At 51.0% G+C, this 22,619-nt stretch overlaps 3 protein-coding genes across 4 annotated transcripts; all 3 read right to left on the bottom strand.

The window, feature by feature from the left end:
- Positions 1–364: 364 nt before the first annotated feature.
- LOC147049656 (odorant receptor 131-2-like) lies at positions 365–1,873 on the bottom strand. Its single transcript, XM_085924538.1, has 2 exons — positions 1,574–1,873; positions 365–1,132 (listed from the first exon to the last, which is right to left on the bottom strand). The coding sequence occupies exons 1-2, from the start codon at positions 1,721–1,723 to the stop codon at positions 365–367; spliced, it is 918 nt and encodes a 305-aa protein (XP_085780664.1). The 5' UTR covers positions 1,724–1,873.
- Positions 1,874–4,175: 2,302 nt separating this feature from the next.
- On the bottom strand, positions 4,176–13,327 carry LOC147049655 (potassium voltage-gated channel subfamily KQT member 2-like). Of its 2 annotated transcripts, none has more exons than XM_085923574.1 (19): positions 13,035–13,327; positions 11,732–11,879; positions 11,448–11,538; positions 11,136–11,262; positions 10,850–11,025; positions 10,430–10,555; positions 10,236–10,346; positions 10,062–10,157; positions 9,896–9,990; positions 9,357–9,425; positions 9,225–9,254; positions 8,706–8,788; positions 8,425–8,631; positions 7,680–7,727; positions 7,499–7,607; positions 6,947–7,078; positions 6,766–6,886; positions 6,498–6,673; positions 4,176–6,202 (listed from the first exon to the last, which is right to left on the bottom strand). In XM_085923574.1, the coding sequence occupies exons 1-19, from the start codon at positions 13,165–13,167 to the stop codon at positions 5,584–5,586; spliced, it is 2,697 nt and encodes an 898-aa protein (XP_085779700.1). In that variant the 5' UTR covers positions 13,168–13,327; the 3' UTR covers positions 4,176–5,583. The 2 variants fall into 2 exon arrangements, with proteins under 2 accessions (XP_085779700.1, XP_085779701.1); XM_085923575.1 differs by having other exon boundaries at positions 8,706–8,785.
- Positions 13,328–14,260: 933 nt separating this feature from the next.
- On the bottom strand, positions 14,261–22,300 carry rbpjl (recombination signal binding protein for immunoglobulin kappa J region-like). The gene is made up of 11 exons (XM_085923892.1): positions 22,224–22,300; positions 21,322–21,400; positions 19,574–19,675; positions 19,292–19,475; positions 18,704–18,893; positions 18,439–18,576; positions 17,610–17,725; positions 16,456–16,596; positions 16,142–16,300; positions 15,843–15,946; positions 14,261–14,812 (listed from the first exon to the last, which is right to left on the bottom strand). The coding sequence occupies exons 1-11, from the start codon at positions 22,279–22,281 to the stop codon at positions 14,518–14,520; spliced, it is 1,566 nt and encodes a 521-aa protein (XP_085780018.1). The 5' UTR covers positions 22,282–22,300; the 3' UTR covers positions 14,261–14,517.
- Between the last annotated feature and the right edge of the window lie 319 nt (positions 22,301–22,619).

Raw genomic sequence — 22,619 nt, 5'->3', positions numbered from 1 at the left:
TTCCACATCTTTCTTTTTCTTGCTCAACAATGGACATCTTGAACAAAACGCAACAAAATGACTCACTAATAGGTGAGTGATGCAAGCATACTTAAGGTCGGGTACAGCGAGAAGACACCACGTCACAGAGTTGACCAGATAAGAGGCCACCGACATTGAGTACTCAGTATGGGGCGCAAAACAACCGGGGACCCGTCAGAAGTCAATAAATACAACATATGATGTCAAAGCTACATTGAAACTGTGATATTTCAAGCCAAAACATGTTGGAGAAAAAGTTGCACTTTCGAGTCCTCTGGCGAAGGTGCTGGAAAGTAGGACCGATGTCACGGTGAGACACATTGTTGTCGTTCCCAGTGCAAAGTCACAGATGGCCGCTCGTGCAGACCAGGTAGTGTTTGAGGTACTTCCTGAAGCACTTATCACGCACGCCGTATATGATGGGGCTGATGGCGCGGGGCAATAACTGAACCACCACATAGCAGGCAAACAGCGAGTCCGAGTAGTTCCTGGGGAACCAGCGCAGCAGAGCCATCTTGACCAGAGCCTCGGTATACATGGTCATGCACAGCAGCACCTGAACGCCGTGCAGGACGATGGTCCGCCGAGCCTTCCTGGCGTCCTTGTTTGCCGTTTGGGCCGTGAAGAGGATCTTGAAATACAGCAAGAAGATGACTGACCACACCAGGACCAGGTAGACGATGTAGGTGATATCCCGCTTCTGAGCCAGCAACGGATTGGGGAAGGCCGTCTCTCGGAGGCAGAAGATTCTGGAGGAGAAGAACTCCGGAGGCTCGGAGGCCAGAGTGACAAAGAGATCCGGGACGGCGGAGATGACGCTGATTGCCCAGATCAAGGCGATGAGGGCTAGAGTCCTCCTGACCGTGCAGATTCGGGTATGGTGAAGCGGGAGGCACACGGCCACGTAGCACTCGGCCGCCATGCACGCCAGGTTGAGGGGCGTGTTCTCCCCGGTGATGACGGCCATCAGGATGAAGGGGGTGCACGATAGGACGCTGATCCTGTACAGGGTGTAGCTGACCACAAAGAGGATGACGCTCACGCTCATTTGGATCATGTCGTTCACAACCAGGTGGAAGAAGAGGATGTAGCGAGGGTTGCAGTAGAAGATCTGCACACAAAATGGACCATCTGTGATTGCAAATACATCTTTTGGCAAGAATCAAGCAGCCCAAACACTTTGGTGACTTCAATTTCTGTCTCAAATCTGGTGAAAAAGTCATTTATGGTGGGTGCCCTTTCGTCTTTCTGCGTTTTGTGGGTAGGACAACTCAGCGCGACTTCACATCTAATATGAAATCATCGAAAACGGCCATGGTTTACTGACATGGGACCGGTGAAGGAACTAGCCAAAGCAAATGGCAAAGTCTTGGGAAGTTCCCCCTCTCGCAGGCTGGCAAACGGAACCATCACCACGGTGGGAGGGTACGACTGGCTTCAGAGTCAGGCTCTCGCACGCAAAACGCTTAGCTTCTCACTTTGCGAAACCGTTGCACTCTGACGGATGGAGACAGCATGGATCCAATCTGTTGTTGTGTGCTGGCTGGCCTACCTGGTGCTTGCAAAAGGTGTACACGAGGCTGGCGTTGATGTAGTTGATGGACAGGCCGATGGCGAGCACCAGTACATTCTTGAGCACCGCTTTGCTGAGCGAGTCTCGATACTCAATGAGCTGGCTCCCGTTGGCCGCCGCCGCCGCCATGTCACGACCCACGTGCTGAGCAATCTCAACAATCTCTTTTTGAACTAGTCCCTTAGCAACAAACACACGCGCATGGCTCCCTCTCTGGAAAAATGACAAGAGGACACAAGTTTGAAAGAAATGGTTCTGAAGTGAAGACCCACAACATGTTGTTTTTTTGCCTTTAAGCCCTGTGGTGCGTCACTTGCAGCGTCTTCTGATTGTGTGGACATTTGAATGAGGAAGTATCTGTGATTATCACTGATTATCTTGCAAACGGGCACCTTTTGTGCGTGTGAACTGGGAAGGGACGGAGGAGACACGCTAGCTCGCAACCGATCATGAGCGCTGGTTTCCTTTCTGTGGCTCGCTCTGGGGCGCGCACGTTCCCGCGGCGACAGTGCCAGCGGGCCACTTATTGATTTGATGACACAATGCTTCGGGCCGGTCTGAATTTCGAGCCGCATTTGTGTACTCCTTCACTCATAATGTGTTTCTTGCTTGTTTGGGCCACAGATCGGACAGAACATGAAGGAAAGGTCCTCAAAAGACAGACACCATTTCCAAGATAGAGGACGACAATTTGGGGTTTCACGTGCGCATACAAGCAAACAAACACGTACGAGGAGGGAGGACTTAACGCGCTTCGACTCACGACAAACGTGCACTTGTCGTATCAGGAGCAGCGGAAAGCCTTCTTGTCTTGTCTTATGCGGCGAGTGCTGGTGCATGTTTGGATTGCAGAATCCATTTCAGGTTGAAGTCGAGCCGGCAGAGATTGAAGAACTTTTCCAATTCCCACTACGGCGCGTACTACGCGTATTCACATCTAAAACAACCTTTGGTCCGTCCGTCCGTCCGTCCGTCCATCCAAACATCCATCCATCCCAAACATCCAGCCATCCATTTTCTACACTGCTTATCCTCACTGGGGTCGCTATCCCAGCAGTCCGTCATCAGACAGTAGGCGGGGGACACCCTGAACCGGTTGCCAGCCAATCGCAGGACACACAGAGACCAACAACCATCCGCACTCAAAGTCACATCTAGTTCGTGCAGTGGAAAATAAACGAAGTCAACACTCACCTGCGTCAGCGGGGCGCACCTCTGACCCCACACCAGCCCTCCTGTCATCTTTTATACCTTTCCAAGACCAGTCAAGCGCACTTGGGCAGTAATTCGTTGGCCTACCACCAGAGAGCGCACGTGTGCCACTAGAAACGCTTGTAACGCTTGACAAGGTCAGGTTGACGCAAAGCTCTCTCGGTCTTATGTCAGACTTGACGCCCTAAACTAGTCTCGGACTCAGACCGGCGCTGATCTGCTCTTCCTCAACTTGAAGGAGGGGACAACTAGATGAACTAGATGATGCTTGCTACAACAACAGCTGATGTGTTGGGAACAGCCCAGCACCCGTGGAACCACTCCAACCTTCAAAAAGTTGTTGGTATTTCAAAGCAAACAACGATTAAAGCGAGGTGACCCTTTAACTGTTTAACCTTTCATTTTTTGGGCTTCCTCTCAACCCTGGTCTCGACTTGGTCCGAACTCCCAAAAGTCTTGGTCTTCCCTGGGTCGAGTAGCCAGTTCTGGGCTCAGGCGGGTCTTGGCCTCGGACACCACGATCTTGAGCACAACGCGACGAATATCAGATCGGAACGGCAAGGTGATAAGAACCTTTGCCTCGACCGACGTTGACATGGCATGACAGACAGTTGTTGGAGGCTGATGCGTGGGGGTCTGGTTTGGGGCCTCAAGTTAAGTTCCAGTCAGCTTTGGTCTTTTGGTCACAGACGGGTTCTGTCTTTTGTTAGAAGGATCAGTGTTGGTGTTAAGCTGTGGGAAAGCCCATTTTCCAGAAACCAAATCCACTCTCTGCTCTTAGCAGGCTTTGGCCCGACCGCAGCCGAATTATGTCACAGACTCCGAGCCGCGAGGGAACGTTCCTCAAAAAAAGCTAATACTTATCAACGTGGAAGGAACATCAAAGTGATCTGTGTTTGTCGAGACGTAACGAAGACACGTCGGGTGGTTGCGCGCGTTAACAAGCTCGGCGACCTTCGTTTGTCCTCTGCGGGTTCATTTAGTCGACGGCCCTGTGAGAATTACCGCTCACCTTTGTCAGTCCTCCGAGGAAACGTACTTGTTTCCTCGGAGGACTGGCAAATGTATTATCACGGGAACATGTCCACATTGCTGTTGCTCCCTCTTCACCGAGCATCACCAAGTGTGGGTGTGAACATGCACGTGTGGGCAAGGCTCGGGTGGCCTGGTTACATAACTGACTCCTGGCCTGAAAAAAACTCCCAGTCCGGCCGGCCCTGTTTATGCCACTCAAATCTATTGTTGACTCGATGCCTCGTCTATGGATTTATTTCATGATGGCACTTTTAGGAGGGACAGGAACTTTTCATGTGAATGTGTGGGAGCATTCGTAATGATTCCCTTCAACAATTAAGGTACATTGATTTTTGTTTTTATTTCATCAGCACTTATAAATTTCTCTTGTTCATGGTCAGTAATAGCACAAGATAAAGTTTTTGTGATTAATACTCACGGCTAAATGAACATGCGTGTGTGAGAGTCCACGTGATGAGAAGTAAGAGAGAAGGTGTGTGTGTGTGTGCAGCGTTAGGAAAACAGGCTCACAAATTGTCGCCAAAAGAATGTGAGCGTCTGATCAGGTTGGGTGAAGAACGCAAAACACCCGACAACTGCCCGATGACTGCTGGGATAGGCTCCAGCATGCCCGCCAAAATGGGATGGATGGATGGATGGATATTTACACTGACAAAACCAAATGTGGAGACTGACATTTTTGAGTTTTATAGTGGTACACTAAAAAAACCAAAAGAAATATGGGCATCGGTGCAGCATTTGAAGAAAAAAAAGGGCTCCTCTTCAGTACTCCTCAAAAGTAGGACATGTCCGGGAAAAAGAGGACCTCTGGTCACCCTAGATCAGGTTCTGGATGAGCTTTATGAGCAATGGTTGTTGGAACTGCAGCATTAGCAAAGTTAGCTCATGAGCAAACCCTTCCCTTGGCATGAAGTTAGAATGTCTCACTTGTCAATTCTACGTATGTTCCTCAAGCCTGGATTATTGCTGCTATCAGGACTCCTTGGCATTAGTTTCAGTGTTGCTCTCTCGTACCGTACAGCAATCGATGCTCACTTAGCATAATAGTGTTCATATTTTGTATCGCCTTGAGGACCAGAGGGTTTTTAGCATTTTAAGTAGTGGACGATATGAGGACGCTAGTTTTGGCGTCGACCGCTTAGCTAGCTTTGGATTTGAAGACTGTCTTACTGTTCTTCAAAATGTTTTCTTTTCCATTTTCTTCGTGACTGTCTGAACCTTTGACACCACCTTCAGGCCAGTGTCACTTTTTTCTAAATCAATCATTACATGTTACTGTTTGATACATACAAATGTATTTGATGCACAGACAGGCAGGCAGGCAGGCAGGCATTGAGTGCGAACCAACCAACCAACCAACCAACCGGGTGCAAGCGTGTCCCGACAGGCAACTAGTCTGTTGGAAACACGTCGTCTCAGTGTCACGGTGAAGCAATCAGGTCTGAGTGTGCCCTCGGTGCGGCAACCAACATACCAGAGGATTGGTTGCATCTCTGCCGTGAACGTGGCTGTGTTTCAGTCAGCGTATCAAGAGCAATAGTGTGACTGCAGAGGCCAATCGGACGAGAGCGCGTCTTCAGTGTTGCGGTGATCCAAAAACTCAGCTGGTAGCGTGCATCTTACGTGTTTCTGCTTCACCCTCCACTTGAGCTGGTGTGTGAATGTTTTTGTCACCTTTCTATAATTCTGACTTCTATATTTATTTGGGAGTTCTGCTGGTTCCACCTGGTTTCCAATGGGCTCTACTTGTTTGCGGGCCAGGTGCGGTCTGAACGCGGCGAGGGCGCATTGCAGAGCTCCGAGTCTGAGTCCGACTCGGCCTCTGCAATGCACGGTCTTGTGGCGGCACGGCGGGAGGCCCCCGCTGATCCCTCCAGGTTGGACGCCAGTTTGGCGGATGAATAAAAACTGTTGTTGAGCAAATCCAGGTTGTCCCTGGACTGAGAGATGGAGAACACGCTGAAGGAGTGCTCCAAATCATCGTGGTCCACAGATGGGATGGACAGGGAGTGGTCCATGTCGGGCTTGACCTCATCCTCCCCTACCCCTTCCTTGCCCCCTCTCTCAGCCCCCCCCCTTTCTCCGGTACTGTGGCGTTTGGCTCGATTCCCACCGGGCCTCTCTCCAGCTGGCGGCGGTGGAAGTCGAACCAGGGACCCGTCCCCCTCCGGACTCGGAGTGTTACCTAGGCTACGCTGTGGCTGAGGTGGAAGCTGTTGAAGGAATTGGGAACCCGTTGGCTGCCAGGAAGTCGAGGGGGGGCAGGTGGTGAAATTGTACTCCCGGGGGTTAGTCGAACTACTGGACCTGACCATTTTGGTCCCAAAATGACTCTTGTCCACACTGTCATCTGGCAACACTCTGGAACAAGAAGAAGAACGGTAAGTTCAGAGTATCAGACTCTGGTTCTTTTAGGTAGGTCTGTATCAGAATATTTTTAAAGGACATTCATTTATAGCATGTGAGGGGTGCCTTAGATTACAGGGTCAGATTCTAGACTGCGGTCATGCCTCAGATGTTAGAAGGTGTTAGATATTAAATTCTCGGCTCAAACTGTGTTGCAGATTGACTAGTTCAAAATATTCATGTCATGGGTGGACTGGAATTGATTCCAGTCTAGGTTGATGTATTATGCTGATCAACATCAATGACTAACTGAGGGGTCTTTTGAATAGACTGGCTCTTCTCCAGCTGGTCCACTGGACTCTGGTAAGGTGGCGCCGGGTCTGGTTCCTTCGATCCAAAGTAGGCATCCGTCTCTGTCTGTGGGATTCCCATTCGCTGGATGTAGATATTGACTAGGAAGTCCAGCTTTCTCTCCATTGACAGGACCTGAAGGACAGTCCAGAAGAGGACAAATCACCAACATCCATCATCAAATGAAGTCCTGGGAATCATGTCGGTTGCCAGTGGTGGTTGGTCACCTGCTTCTCCACCTTCCCCAAGCGTCCCATCATGCTGGGGTCCTCAGGGAGTTCTTCCCCTGCACCTTTTGGTCGGTCCTTGTCTGCAATTGGTGTTCCTCTGCCCACGATCTGGTCCACCCTGAAAGCGGGAAGGAAATAGAACCGCTGCATTGTCACAGGTTGAGGGCAGACGTTGCACCTGGACTGAAGGTTCTTGATCCGTGCCAGCATGTCCAAGTGTCCCGCTGAATACTGTTCAATCACATCCATGACATCATACGGACGAAGACTCTCCTTAAACTTCCTCTTGGACACCATGAAGCGCATGATACTGGGAGACAAGAAAAAGGAAGTCAACACCTTCTTCTAACATCAAGTGTAAACTGGTCTTTTAGAGTCAAGCAGAGATTCCACGCTAGTTTCATGTTCAACTGTCAACATCTGGAGGGTGACAGAGCACAAATGACAACAATAATAATGGGACCAAAAAAAAAAAAAAAAAACACTACCAAACAGTGACACATGACAGAAGACAACAGAAGGAGACAAGAAGAGAATATGAAAGCTTATTGCTATCAGTTTGTGTCTCTTACCCAATGGCTGATGGTGACCTTGGTCCTGGGGTGAGCAAAATAAACCAAAATGTGAACCAAAATGTGAATCAAACGGCAAAGGAACAGCGAGCAAAGCCATGAGTGAAGTTGACAAAACGGTGTCGGCGGCGACTGTTGCGTAAGTCGGGTCTTTGTACCAGATGGCTCGGATGGTGACCTTGATGCCGGGTGTCAGGTCTTGCGGGACGAACTCACAGTGGCAGCTCTTGTTATCATCGGCCACGTCTTCTCCCGGCAGGCTCGCGTCTGCAATGGCCAACAAAGTTGTGGCAATCGTGGCGGTCGCACGCGTGCGCTTCTTTGTGCGCCTGCGCTAACCTGGTGAGCTCTTCTGTCGGAACTCTTCGTCCTGCATCTCTATGAGGACTACACAAAAAGAACACACCACACGCCTCAGAAGTGACACCTGAAGAGGTCCGCATTAAAAGCCTCAGAATCAGACACCAAACAAGTGACACCCGGAAAGGTTGACATTGAAAGCCTCAGAATCAGACACCATCAAGTGACATCTGTAGAGGTCCACATTGAAAGCCTCACAATCAGACACCAAACAAGTGACATCTGTAGAGGTCCACATTGAAAGCCTCACAATCAGACACCAGAGAGCTCCACGTTGAAAGCCACAGCCACTCGCTTCGTCCTGCTATTTTTCAAATCCTGTCCATTTGTTAGAGCCCACGTAGATCGTTTAGTTGTGTCAAGCAAGTCTTCCAAGGCCGAAATCTCGCTTGATCACACATTATCATTCGAAACGGTCTCAGCCATCATTTAGCATTCCAGCATCCCTAAATCCAAACAGTCATCAAGTCACCCACCCCTACAGTCAGTCTTCATTCCAAACAGTCTCAGGCATCATTTTGCATTCCAGCATCCATGCAGAAATTGGCCCATCCCTCATCAATCCATTCAAAAGAACCATTTTGTTTCCGATGTTCAAAAGGATGACTGTGACAGATTTTGAGTGTCTTGTCCTCCGTTACACATCAAGTCCTTCAAAATGAGACAGGATACTTGAGTGGACAGACACACCAATGGTCAGGTGACCGGATGCAAGATGTCCTACCTTGGGAATTCTGGCGGGATGCGACTCCTCGAATCCTGAAGGCCTGTCTGCTTCTGCTGCGTTCTCCAAAGCTCCAGCTCTTAGGAACCTTACTCGGACTGTCCTCCAGACCGGGATCTATGCTGGGGGAGCGGCGCAGGGCCTGAACACCACCGGGAACTCCGGGAGTCACCCCTGGAGCTACACCTGGACCAACCGCCGGGATGGCTAGCAAGAGGAAGTCGATGCAAGACGTTGGGATCTAAAAGCCAGTCAAGGTGCGCTATCTGGACAAGACTCACCATGCTGAGGAGAACCTTTTCCTTTGGTTCCCGAACTGCGTGGAGATGAGAAGACTCTCTCTTTTAGACTCACCTTCTGACTGCTGGCACGGGAGAAAGTGAAAAAGATGACTGATGGTGGCTGCCAAATGAGCTCATGAGCTGCTGGGCTGGCTGGCTCATTGAATGGACTGCGCAAGCGCTTGGCGGGCGTGTCGCGTGTGGCCTACTAATATCGTGCCAATTCACTCAAAGCTTGCCCAGACTGAAGCTATTCCAGGAGCACCAATGAAGTTTGAAGTGACGGGAACGGACGTGTCGCCAAGCCTGGATATTTGATCCCGACATTTGTCGAATGGATGCGGTAGCGCTAGCTGTGACAGGCTACAGGAGAAGTCGACTCTGCGGCAACACGGACGGGCCACGCCGTCCGAGGTGCGCCCGCCCGCTCGCTAGATAAGCCACTGCGTTCCTTTGCATGCACAATCAAGTTTGCCTCTAGTCAAAGATCTGGCCAAGCTTTTATCGAGCTTCACTGACCTCGGAGAAGGCTCCGACTGGACTTCCTTCCTGCAGAGACACAAGAAAGGTAAATCATCATGACAGTGATAATGGGCATGGAAGCAAAAGACAAGGATGAATTACAAGACAGAGTTCTGCTTAAGTGGAGACCTGAATGAGAGTCCTGACTTGTTCTTTAGATTCCTCAGCAGGTCCAACTGGTTGAGGGGCGGAATTAACCTGCAAAAACACCACAATCTATTGTTTGTCCCCACCAGCGCAAATTTGAGCGTGTGTCTCTGTAAACACAGTGAAATCTCAATTTGACTTCCATGACACGGAATTGGCCGTTTTGCCCTTTTTCCTGTCAAAGCACTGAGCCACCTGGATGAGACCTGAGGCGGACCGCTTTGTTGGCGTCGACGTGGAGGATTTGGCATCGACCGACCGGCTCGGGTCCTGAGGAACAACCGCTCTTATCGGCGGGGTCTCTTCTAGGTCTCTGCTTTTTTCGGATTTGAATAATTGCTGCTCGGCAGCCGTTGGAGAAATCCCGGAAGGGGCGGTCCTTCATATGTGGTTGGCTCCCCTCACCAGCTTTCTTCTTCTCCTTCCCCCCAATAGGTTGTGGAGTGGGGATTTAGACCAGAGGGTGTTGCCCATCTTCAACCACAGAACTGTGAGGCCTTGTCGGAAGGGGGCGGACTGACCTGTACATGGGGACGGACACGGTCCTTTCGTAGTAGTCCCACGTGGATGTCAGGTCGGATCGAGTCAGGTTTGTGGCGTAAACCCTCCACGCGGCCTGTGCACACGTGGCAGGTGACGCAATTCGACCAGACGGGCTTCTCCTTCATTCTGTTAACCTTAGGTTACCTGAATGAGTCCCGCTGCTGGGTTCCGTCTCTTCTCAAAATGTTTTTGTCTGTGCTGCTCTTGTACCTTGAGAGCAAAACCAGAACCCAGGATGCCCTGGAGAGGAAACAGACATGAAAGCACCAGCGTCCGCTCGCACGCACAACGGCCTCTCAAACACGCGCACGCGCTTACAGCTGGCAAAGCAAAAAAAGACACGCCGATCAGAGTAAACGTGGCCGCCAGCAGGCGACCGTTCCAGGTGATGGGGAACTTGTCTCCGTAGCCGATGGTGGTCAGCGTGATCTGATGGACAGCGGCCGGCCAGTTAGACAGCGTCTGACGCTCAACGTGCGTTTTTGGCTCAAGTGGATCGGAGGAAGTCTCACCAATCCCCACCAGAGGGCGTCAGCGTACGTCTCAAATTGTTCGTTGTCTTCTTTCTCTGCCAAATAAACCAGGAAGCTTGCCAGGATTAGACACAGGAAGCCGATGTACCAGGCTGTGATCAGTTCCTGCACACGCACATGGACAGCAAAAAAATCAGGAAGTCACATCAATCATGTCCACAATCAACACCCAACTTGACATGATAGGGCTGGCTCCCTGTGTCACGCACGCACTCAAGCCGCCAGAGTAGTGGAGGGCTGGCTACCCAAGCAAGGTGATTCTGCAAATGATTGGTACTGTTGCAACCCCTTCACCCTCAGCAGCTTTCCAATAGCCATTGCTGGCCCACGCTTGCCTGGACATTGCCCGAACAGCCCGTCCGTCGTATGTCTATGCGACATTGGGTCGCCGTGCATCACCTTGCTGTGGGCATAGACGACCGATCCCAGCAGCTTCCAGGTTCCTCCGCGGCGGTCCATGCGGATCATGCGCAGAATCTGGAGGAAGCGCAGCGAGCGGATGGCTGAGGTGGCAAACACGTTTCCCTGTGTGCCCGCCGCCAGCACCGAGATGGACGCGATCAGCACCATGATGTCTGAGGACACAACAAGCACATGTTCCAATAGGCCTCTTTGGCACATGGGATTGATTAGCTAGGTAGTACAGTGTGATGGATGGAGATATTCAGATGATATTCAGGCTCACCGATGACGCAAAAGGGCTTCCTGGCAAACTTGAGTCTTCCTCGCCATCCTCGATATCGGCAGCAGCAGCCCGCCGCCCAGATGCGCACCGTGTACTCCACGCCGAACACCACGATGGTCACCACCTCCTGCGCACACGTGGTTTCATCCCGTTTCCACCTTGGCTTTTGGAACGCGGGCCGATGACACCATTTAGCTGTCGAGCACTTGCTCTGTCTTTGAACTTGCGCTTCTCCGTGTGCTACATGAGTCCGTACGCCGTGTTCTGCTGAGCAGCCCGCTTCAGATACGCCGGGAGTGTACGGCCGCTCACCAGGATGTAGAGCGCGTCCTCGGAGCTCTTCTCGTACTCTCGGATGGTAGAGAAGACGGACAGGACTAGGCAGGAGAAGACCAGCAGGAACCTGAGAGGACAAACGCCACCCACCCACAGACAGATGGACAATCAAGGAGGCGGCAGAGCATCCACCATCTTGGATTTCTGTAAAGTCAGCTGACACGGTGGTCCGCGGGTGTGAAGCGTGAATGCTTATTGATAGGCGCGAGGCCCGACGAGCTGAGTAGAACCTGTGCATGTGTGCGTGCATATGTTCTCACACGTAGGCGTGGTATATGAAGGCCCACCCCCGGGGCCTCTCGAGGACGTTGTAGAGGAAGTTCTGCAACCGCCTGTAGAGGGCGTTCCTCTTGGGAGCTTTCTTGCCCCCCGACACGCTGCTGCGCTGACGCCGAAGACCTTCGTCGGCTGTGCAACACAAACGCTGCTCAGTACGTACGCAGAAATATAAATCAACAATTAGCAAGAGTGCCGCCACAATACTGACTTCAGGGCAATGTTCCCTCTTAACTGCGCACAAGAAATCCCATGCTACACAAAATAAAATTCAGCATCAACTGATTCAATCAGTGATTGACAGGTGTCCAGCCAATGATCTGGTTGACTAAGGCTACATAGCCAATCATAGCATTGACAGTGCCTGAAAATGTGCCGTGCAGGTGCAGGTTAGTGCGGCACGGATGGGCAAGAGATGAAAATGCGAAGCGTGGCCAAACGAACGAGCAGGCACACATCCACATGCCAAGCCAAAGTCAATAAGAGATGCATGCGGTGGTTCTTTTAAGATGGAACGGCTGTCGGAGTGTGTGCAAATAAAAGAGCAAACGGTGAAACTGGGTGGGTGAGTGAGATGTTCTCTTTTTCCAGTGAGAAAGCTCTACTGTGCAAAACATGCATTGAATCCAAAGTGGCGGGCGGGCGAGGGAAAAATATGGACTGAATGGAAGTTGCACTACCTCCCGCGTCACATTCAGCAGAAATGTCATTATTGCAGAAATGTCATTATTGCGGGAGAGCTCACAAGACCGACAGAAAAGGAACAAGATGCCACACAAAATCAAATCCGAGCCCAGGCAAGTTCAAGTTTTCAATGACAATATGTTTTTTTATTTCTTTCTTTAATCTAGTGTTGCCCACAGTGGTCCACAGTGTGCACAGGGAGCTTGTGTGTTGAGAAGTGACAGGGAACATTGCTTCAGGGATATTTGGTATTGATCTTCTTTATGAATGATATTCTCAGCCTCCTGTGCCAGGCCATAAAAGAAAAAAAGAACTGGACCACGCCGGTCATTGCGGGAATGGTGCCTGCACACAACAGCGGCTAGTGTACCCCTACACCATCAAGCATCCGCCTGTTTTTTGGTTTTGTTTGTTTTGTTTGATGATGTTTTTGACACACACGCGCGCTTGCACACACGCTCACCGTCTATGCGGGAATCGAACTCCGAGTGACGGCAAACAAGACAAGCGAGTGCACCCCTTCACCTTCAGCGATCCCCAGCATTCATTCGGCTTTGTTCTCGGTCATTTTACGGTTGATTGACGTCATGGCAACAAAATTACCTGCAATGAGCAGAGCTCCGTCCCTGCTGGAATCCGTCCCGCCGGCTTCCAGACCCACAAAGCCGACTTTCAGCTTCTTCTGGTCGGCCTGCGCTCCGGGAAACACGCTACCGTTCCGAGACTTCTGCACCATGACGGAGCACCGGACGGACCTTGGCACGGATGGGCCCGAGCTAGTGAGCGCGAGAGGCGGCGTACGGAGCTGCCGGGACGGCCTGGTCCGCGTGATGAATGAAGAGGATGCTGACAAAACAAAGAAGATGCTGATCACCAAATTGAGGCGACTTCCCGCACAGACCGGAAATGCAATGACGTCATTGGCGGCTATCAACTGAAAAATATAGGTGAGATGACAACCAGACAAAACACGCGTGTGTGCGCGCATGCGTGGATTGAGTATCAGACCCTGTCACCTACCTGGGCAACCTGCTGTTACCATGACATCCACACAAAGACAGAAGGAGGCAACTAAGTTTACCATACGGATTGACAATATAAATGATCAAAAATTGTAAACCTAAGGTAAAGGAGGACGACATATGATAGGGGCGTTTGATCACATCAGAATATCAAGTTATTTTTCTTTTATTGTTCAAGTCAGTCATACCAGTTCATTGTGATGAAGATCTATCTATGAAAATGAGGGATAGAAAAAAATGATGACAAAAATGATTGTGAGTTTGATTATTTATGCTGATCAATTGTTATGACAAATTGTGATGATCAATGACGATAATGAATGAGATCCTCCTCCTACGTCAGAAATGAGGACGCCAGAGGCGGTTGAGTGAGGTGACGCAGTCAGGTGACTGGAGTGTCACTTGTCCACGGTACCCGTGCCGAGGTCCAGGATTGTTGAAACAGGGCGCGGTAAAAGTCGACGGGATCCGAGCAGCAGCTGCAGTAGCGACCGACCATTTTCTTCCATCGAGGACGTCCTGTTGACGTGAGGCGGGGTCGCCGCACCACTGTTGCCGCAACGTTTCCAACACCAACGGGCCCGACACCAACACAGACAGGAAGACAGAGGAAGGGGTGGATCGGGCTTTCAAGACAAGGTTGTGGTGTCAAATAAGGATTCAAAACTTAGTCATGGTTTCAAGATTTCAGAGAGAGCAACAGCAATGTGTACATGTTCTATTAGGGTGGACAATCTCATATATGTACAATTCTTTGATGATTTTGTGTAAACATGGCTGCTCAATCACACACAAGGATGGGTGGCATTTGGTGCTTTTATTTCTGACGGTCACAGTTGGACCTAAAAGCAACACAAGAGCTTGGCTCAAAGTGTAGATTCCAATCCAAGCTGTAGTTACACCTTCACGTTCACAAAATGTCGATATTTCAGCAAAAGTGAGAATGGAAGAGGAGGAGTTCAGGGTGGGGCTTTCCAAACCACACCAGTAGTTTCAACTTGAGGTTTTCATGCCAATTTCAGGCTTTCAAACAAAGATTGGCTGGAAAAAGCCGGGTTAGGGCTTCAAGTGAAGAGATGGAAGTTGGTCCTGGCAAACTCGTGGTGTATGCTGTCCAGCATGGCGTCATCGCGGTGCTCGGCAGCTGCTGTCCTGAGGGCGCCACCCGCTGGGGGCCGCTCCGGCTCAGGCGTGTACGTGAAGCTGAAGGCCGTGCGGTAGACGAGGCCGTCGCACGGGCGCCGCAAGGAGATCGGCACTGTCACCGCACCGCTGACTTGGTGACGGCTGTCGTCACCGCAGCAACCGCACTGCAACGCGCACACATCTGGAACCGTGCAAACCAGGCACTTGGTGGACCTAAGCACCAAATTAAGCAGAAGAGGGTTTCAAATTAAGATGGGGCAAGGTTTTAAGTCAGCTGTTGGCTTCAAACTCTGGGCAGAGGCCTCCAAAGTCACGGACATGAGAGCTTGAAGCCTGCAGTAGAGTGTCAGCTCAGGCTCCCGAGTTCAAAATGGCCTTTTATGGCTTAAAGTTAGGCTTTTAAGACAGGTTGACCTTTTCAAATTAAGGCTCCGGGGTTAGGCCTGCGCACATTTTGTTAGGATGGACGTTTGGATCCAACATGAAGGTTTGAAGTTTCAAGTTCAAGCCATAGTTGGGGTTTCACGCTTTGCATTCCCATCAGGGTTTATGAAGGATTTAAAAAGGCTTCGGATCTCAAAGGAGGCTCAACTAAGGGTTGAGATGGGGAACGAGGCCTTGAAACCAGAGTTAAGGTTTAAAGAAAGGAGGGTTTGAAGACAGGCACTCGGGGGGGGGGGGGGGGGGCTTCCCCCCTACCGCCTCTGCTGCTCTCGGCAGCTGAGCCACAAGGTTTGCATTGTCCGCCCGGAATGGCATCACGTGGAAGCAAGAAAAGTCTTTCGATCGTCCCACCAGCATCTCGGTGGCGCCCGCTCGGCTCGGCTCAGCTCACCTGCCGTGAACCAAGAATGGTGTAAAACAGTACCAGATCTATTTTGGGGGGGTTGGCTCGTTGGTCAGGCTGGTCAGGTTTGCCATTGCAAAGACTCAAAAGGAGATTGGGCAAGGTGGGTTTCTTCGCTGGGCCGAATGTCTGGAATCCGTCTTTCAAGCCAGTGCTCGGCCTTCACAAAAGTGCCGTTGCAAAAGTGTGCCAGCCGGATGTTTGCAAAGGGAGACAAACAGTAATGCAAACATATGCACGCCATTGTCTCACTTGCAGCCTTTGACAAAAAGATTGCTTCCAATTTTAGATTGCATCATTCCATGACTTTTGCTGAAGTGTAGAGCAGAGATCATTACACATTTGTGGGCGGCGGCTGGCCCAGAGTGATGGCAGCCTGGGTAGTGGTGGGCATACTTGAATACGGTGTCAGCCTCGCAGCAGCCGAAGCACACTTGTAGGTGAGGCCCCAGGTTTTCGCCGCGTAGTTCCAACGTAGCCGCACGGCCGCCGCCGCTGAGCTTGGACGCAACGAGAAGGAGGAGAGTCGAGTGAAGGAAAAGGAATGAAGAAACCATGAACAAATGAGGGTTAACAGATGCTGAAAGGGAAACGCAAGTCAACAGAGCAAAGCCACGCCTTGGCATCTGGCCGGCGAATGCTGACTATGGCCCTATTTCCGAGCGAGCGAGCGAGCCAGCCAGCGCCCGACTTACTTCCAGCCCATTGACGTCGGGAAAAGGCGTGATGGGGGTCCGGACGCAGGCACCGTCCGCCTGACAGAAGGCGAATTCCACCACCTCTATGCTGATGATGGTCCAGCACGAGCCGTCGTTCAGCGACACTCGGCCGGCCTCTGTTGCGCCGGGCGTGGCCTGCGGGGTGAAGGCGGGGGCAGAGTTACTGTAGCCTTTACCTTCCCAGACACAAAGCATCCGCGGGTGGGTCGCACGCGCGCCGTGGAAGCTCAAGCGGAAGGAAAAGCAGTTCTACATTCCAGCCACGGCCAAAAGGAAAGGGGGGCGGCCACCTGGTGCAGCACCACGGCGTCGTCGGCAACGGCTAGGTAGGCCGCTGGCGCACGGCGCATCTCCAGGGCGCATTTGTGCAGCTGCGACACGGGCTCGTCCACCGACAAGACGGCGTGCTGCTTGTTCACCTTGCGGATTACCTGAGGACAACAGTGCACGGCCGCTCAAGCTGCACAAAACACACTCTTATTGTGCTCAATTCCAGAATCTGCCTTTGCAAAGTCAGGAGCTAGCTAGCTGCACCTTTGATAGGCCACGACAACACAACAGGCCCAACATGCGCTCAGTGTCGCCTGGGTCCCAATTTTTCACCAGCGCGTGGGCATCACAATTTGTGGACTGCTTTGAATGGCTAAAAATGCCTCGTGTCGTTTGGGGGCCTCACCATTTGGGAGGTGCAATGGTGTCAGGCACAGGAGTCTAACTCAAGGCCCGGGTGCCAGATACGGCCCGCCGCATCATTTCATGTGGCCCGACAAGACAAATTGTGTCATTACTAGAATTGCAAATTGTCTAATATCTTTTTTTGAAAAGATTTGACCAAAGAGTTATTTGTCAGTTTGTTTTGTAGCTTTTACTGTATATAATATGAGGTGCTCATACATTGATTTGGGTTGACAGTCTTAATGGCCCTCCGAAAGAAGCTATGACTACAAAGAAAAAAAGAGTTTGACACCCACTGGCCTGTCTCACGTGCCGACACCGTGAGTTCCTTTCCTGCATATGAGTGTGTGTCAGAAAAAAAGAATACAGAGTCTACATGAGTGCGGGGGGAGGGAATGGTTCCCGATCGTTTGGAATCAGTCACGTTTTGATACGGTGAAATGAGGGCTTTACTCTCGAGGACTGAATCGAGCACTCGAGGATCTTGCGGGAAAAAGACCGTTTGTTTTTGTTTTTCGGAGGGACCGGGCCTGATTCCTTTCAAGTGCATTCCTTCCAATGGCTAGTCAACACGTGGACAGCGCAAATGCAGCCCTGGCTCTTTCTGCTCGTCAAACGCACGGCCGATGCGTATTTCAGGGTTCTCGTAGCGAGCCCGTGGCCTTGAAAATACACCTCAAAGGAAATCGGAGCCCTGAGCAAAAGGCTTCATCATATGGCAGACTTGCGTCAACGTTTAGCACAAAAGCCATACATTGGTATGTGTTACCATGGGGGGCAGAGTGAGTCCAGACTCCATGCACACAAGTTGGACCACAGAACCGTAACAGACCAATCCTTCACTCAGCACAAAGTCACCTTGATGCTCGGCGTGCTGCTCCTCCACTGCGCAAAAGCACACACACACACACACAGGCATTTCTAAATTGAGCATGCACAAGAGCCACATGGCACGTCCTGTGCGTTGCCTTCGTTTATTTGCAAGGGAGTGACAGAGGGGGGTTGACCGACAAGTGGCAGATGAGCCTCACGGCGCTGCCGGGTGCTTCCAAGTTGGAGTAAATCAAACACACCTGCACTTGCACACCAAGCGTAGCAAAATACACGCACGCACGCACGCACCCACAGAGGCTGGGTGGTCCTTTGCTTCCTTCCCTCACAGCCCTTTTTCTCATCTTGATTTCCTTCTTTCCTTGCTCTCTCACTCCTCCCCTCGGTTTCTTATTCCATCTGTTGCTAACATCTCTGATGCCGTCAACATCACTGACCTCGCTAATATGGCTGTAGTGAAAAGGTGCAAAGATTTGACTCACATCGCACGTGAGTGACGCCAAGCCGGTTGCAAATGCTTGCAAACTTGCTTGATATACATACGGGACATCACAGAGGTTGCTAACCTCTTTCAAGTTGCTGAATCGCTAACACAAATCTTGGCTAGCTAGTAATGTGGTTTTTCAGGTGCATTGTTGCCAACTAAATGGATTAAGAAAGCAGCATGTGGGAAAATAAACACGATAGCAACGTTGGTTCACGCCAGCACGTTGCCAACGTGGCCGAGCTCGCTACCGCGGCTAGCGTCGCTAATGCGGCGAACACACCGAGCGTGATGATGAAGGCGGTCCACTGTCGGGTGCTGGCAACGAAGGACCCGCCCTCCACATTCAGGTATCGAGTACTGACAGTCTGAGAGCGCAGGCGGTTGAACAAGGCCACACGGGAACCGGCAGAGATGCACACTGGAACACGGAGGAAATATGCGCACGCAACACGCCAGCACAGCGTCAAAATGTGCCCCCAAACAAATATGCACACAGATGTACGTTGAATGTGCTTGACCAGATGTAGAAAGCGGTGTGTACTGACGGTCTGCATTCTTCATGCTTTGTCTCTTCTGCGACGGTTTGGAGATGACTTTGATCGGGCGGCTGAGGAAGGAGCCTACTTCCGCTCGGACCGAGCCCGCTTCTAGGAAGAGCCCGAGTACGAGACGAAAGTGTTTTCTTTTGTCCTGGTCCGAGATGAACAGAGACTTGGCGCATGCCGACATCCCGGTCTGCAAAAGTCACGTGACACAAACGTGAGCGAGCACTGTCAACTAGACAAACGGCGCCGCCGCGAATGGCGTGAACTGCATCACGAATGGCCAACATTGCTAACATCCATTTGTAGTTCATTTTTGCAGCGTGGCCTGAAGGAAATAACCTTCGTGACGGGACTTGATGGACACACGCAAATAGAACGGAATAGCCTTCTCCAATCACCCTGATAGCAACTTGAACGGACAAACTGACATGACTTGACCTCGCTCATGACAGTCGAGTGGACATGAACACGGAAATGAAGATGCGGATGACATACGACCAGCACCAATGGAGACATAAGCACAGGAATGACGCCAACCAACACAAATGAATGAAGAGAACAGACAGGAAAGAACACAAAGTGTTTGACCTTGTTGGGGAGTGTTTCAAAGTTGAGCTTGTGGGTGTCACTGCGAGTCAGCGCGGCGCTGTCCACGTACATGTAGCCGTGCACGCCGTCCGTCCCCTCGCTCAAAGCGAGGCCTTCAGCTTGTAGGAGGTCACGCGTCAGCCTCGGCATGTTGGCGTAAACACAGGGAGGAGGACAGAAGAACCTGAACAAGACGCCAATGAATGGATGGACACAAACAGCATGCGATTGGAGGTCACCGCCCAATGACGGAGACACGTGTGCACGCAGGCGTGTGCGCACCTCTTCTCGTTGCCGTACGACTTCTGAGCAACTTTGGCGTGCAGGATGATGACGCCGTGGTCTCGGAGTGTTTCACTCGCTCCGCGAGCCGACGCCATTCGTCTAATTGGGCCGAGACTCTCGTCAGTCGGTCGCAACGAGATCCACGAAGGAATGACAAGCGGCAAATGGCAACTGCGTGGCTGCCTGCGATCCCGATCGATTTGGCTTTCTCGCTCGGGGGTGGGGTTCGTGAAAAGTAAATCGAGAAGAATAATGGTGAAAAGTAAATTGTGTTGAGCTGGCACAAACCGGGACTTCATTTGTGTCCCACTGATTCCTACCACTGCAGCAAAGTCATCCAAGCGCGTCGTCACCGGGAACCCAAACAAGAAGGTTTTGTCCACTGCACTTGCTGCGCTGTTTTTGCTCAGCGTCCACTTGGAACATTCCCACACTCTCCCACACACACACACACACACGTGGGCCCCCGCTTGACCTTTGCACTCTTAATGGGAGCGAGCCCTGCTGAGATGCCGCATGGACATTGTTGCGCCCTGTGAGTGGACAATTCAAAGAGTGCACGGACTCAATCACTAGGGTGCCAGATGAGACCTTCCCCTCCCGAAGGGTGAAAGGTTAGCTATTTCACAGCGGGACACTGAAGGAAGAAATGGCACGGCCAGAATCCCAGCAAAGACTACTCAGTGGCGTTGTTCCAAATGGCTTGCCATGGCATCAAGCCTTGAAAAGATGTTGAAAAACAAGTTGCTTTTGTTGAAATACCCATTTTGGCTGCTCTGCTATTTGTCAGAGGAAAGTGGTACCTTTCAGCTCCTTTTCAGGAAAGCATGTTGGCTTTGAGACTTTGCTTTGTCGTTTGTTTTCTTCAACGTTGGCTTCTTGGTTCCACCTCAGTCCTGCCCCCAATCAGCTCCTGCGTCTTGTTGAGGTGTTCCTCGCCAGCTCGTCTGCTTTGCGTTCCGTCCTTGTTGGCTCTTTGTGCGCTTTGTGGCGCGCTATGATATCATGCCTCGCTATTGTCCGCTCCCGATCGAGTCTGTTTTGGCGAGTGTTTATTTGGATCCTTTGTTTGCCTGTTGTTTTCAACAGTTTTCCTTGACCACCAGAGCCTATTGTTTCTTTTCTATTCAATCAAGTAAGCCATTTTCAAACCATTTGCAAAAATAACCACAGACTGACCAGGGTTACATGTTTTGGGGGGAAAACCCAAACAAATCCAGAAAATCATGAGGCGACCTCTGGCAATTGTGACTTCTGAGATTTGCGCACATTGCACAAAAATGAAATCAACATGGTCGAAGCATGATTTGAATGGGCGTGCAACCAAAGATCATCTTTGCTTTTTTTTCAATGTAAATACAAATGACGTTTCCTCAGGGGAGATGGTGACGTCCACAAAGTGAGTGGAGTCCATCAAATATGTTGGCATCAGCCTTTCATCTTGGACTGCATTTCGTTTCGATTTCACTTGACTGCACTTTTTCTCATTTTCACAAGTTGCTCTTTGTTGTGAGATGTGGCAAAATGGAGAGCAACTATGTTGAGCTGCTGTCTTTTTGCAAGGTGGGGCCAGAGGGTGGGTCACGTGCTCTTATAAACCTGCGCGACCCCCAGCTGCCGCCACATTCCAGCACATGTGCAGAGCGCCGCCCGCCACTGCACTCTTGGATAAATCCTCCGAGCCAATCCAAGCCGGAGCACGCAAGCGCGGAAGGGCACCTTTTGTCCAGGCGCGTGCGTCTCACCTGTCCCAGCCCACGTGGCCGTCCAACAGGTGAGTGACCTCCTCGGCTTGGACGCGAGCTGACTGATGCAGGGAAACTTCTGCAACACATGAAAACACCGTGTGGCTGTGCTATGCTTTGTTACTGGCATCTTTTAAATCTCTTGAATCCCTTCGAGAAATGGAAAAAGCTAATTCCGAGACTTTTTCTCGGTTAAGCCTCGGTAGGTGAAAGAAAATCGGCCCGTGCGTGCTATGAGAGCGCTAAAGACGATGCTGCTCAGTAACATTTGAGCTGAGCTCAACAGTCCATTTATCTATTCATAGACAACTTCAAATCAATTAACAAGCGTTTGGACAATCCACTCATTGGCGAATAGTCGAAATCGCCCCAATTTTAGCCTCTGAGCTGTAGATCCTCTCCAATTTTCTTTGTGATCTTTTGTTCTGTTTTTCCCCAAAACGAGCGGACAATGGCAACATTTTTGCCAATTTTCTGGCCATATCAGGAACTGAATGATCGGTTTATGCTGATGCGTTTTCTGCACCGTCAATTTGAAAAAAAGAAAAATGCCGTGGGAATAAACGAATGAAACGATCTCCGATTTTTTACGTGATTCTTTTATGAATCCCAAAGATGATGGACAGATGACGCGACGGTTAAGGCCATTATTACTCAGCTGTCATTCCAAGCTTTTTCCCACCGTTGAAGTGACCCGGAGGTGACGACCTCAGTCTGCAGACGGCCACCACCCACGTGCGCACCCGCGCACACATGCACATGCTGTTAACAAGGCCTCCTAATACAATGGCTCAAAGCTCGCACACGCGGTGAAACGATCATAAAAGCACGCAGCGAGACACTCGTGAAGACCTTTGGCGAGACATTTGGAAGAGCAGGCAGCGGCAGGCGCACCATCCCACCTCGGCGCCTGTCCTCCGTTGCGGCCGACAGCTGCTCCACCGTGACGGCCACGTTCATATTGCACGTCGGCACCGAGAAGAAGACGACTCACAAGCAGGATCCGGCGCTTCTGCTGCCTCCCGTCAAGACCTTCTTTTCCTTCTTCTCCTTCCTGTCGTCTCACTCTCTCGTGTCTTTGCTTTGTCGTTGATCATTAACTTGACTGTGCGTGTGTGTTATTTGACTGTGCACGCAAGAGGGTGTGAGACGGACTTCATTTGTGTGTCACGCTGCTTGTGTGCGACGAGTGCCTGTGTGCAAACACATGCTAGATGATCAGCTGTCATCTTCTCACGCGGTTGCCTCTGGTCAAACACCAGGAACCTTGCTAACTATTCCGTGACCACGGAGAAGAA

Source organism: Syngnathus leptorhynchus, chromosome 11, assembly GCF_054491065.1.
Source record: "Syngnathus leptorhynchus isolate UIUO chromosome 11, UIUO_Slep, whole genome shotgun sequence".
NCBI classification, from domain to species: Eukaryota; Metazoa; Chordata; class Actinopteri; order Syngnathiformes; family Syngnathidae; genus Syngnathus; species Syngnathus leptorhynchus.
This window is presented reverse-complemented; position numbering and strand designations above follow the sequence as displayed.

Bases quoted from the DNA above. Each gene is read 5' to 3' on its own strand.
- LOC147049656 (XM_085924538.1), bottom strand. From the start codon at position 1,723: ATGGCGGCGGCGGCGGCCAACGGGAGCCAGCTCATTGAGTATCGAGAC. The intron at 1,133-1,573 runs GTAGGCCAGCCA...TTTTGTGTGCAG, and splicing joins ACACCTTTTGCAAGCACCAG to ATCTTCTACTGCAACCCTCG.
- LOC147049655 (XM_085923574.1), bottom strand. From the start codon at position 13,167: ATGGTGCAGAAGTCTCGGAACGGTAGCGTGTTTCCCGGAGCGCAGGCC. The intron at 10,556-10,849 runs GTGATGCACGGC...GTGCGTGTGCAG, and splicing joins TCGTCTATGCCCACAGCAAG to GAACTGATCACAGCCTGGTA. The intron at 7,728-8,424 runs GTAGGACATCTT...CTTTTTGTGTAG, and splicing joins ATCCCGCCAGAATTCCCAAG to TCCTCATAGAGATGCAGGAC.
- rbpjl (XM_085923892.1), bottom strand. From the start codon at position 22,281: ATGAACGTGGCCGTCACGGTGGAGCAGCTGTCGGCCGCAACGGAGGAC. The intron at 21,401-22,223 runs GTGGGATGGTGC...CATGTGTTGCAG, and splicing joins AACGGAGGACAGGCGCCGAG to AAGTTTCCCTGCATCAGTCA. The intron at 17,726-18,438 runs GTGTGTTCGCCG...GCTTTTGCGCAG, and splicing joins CGCCTTCATCATCACGCTCG to TGGAGGAGCAGCACGCCGAG.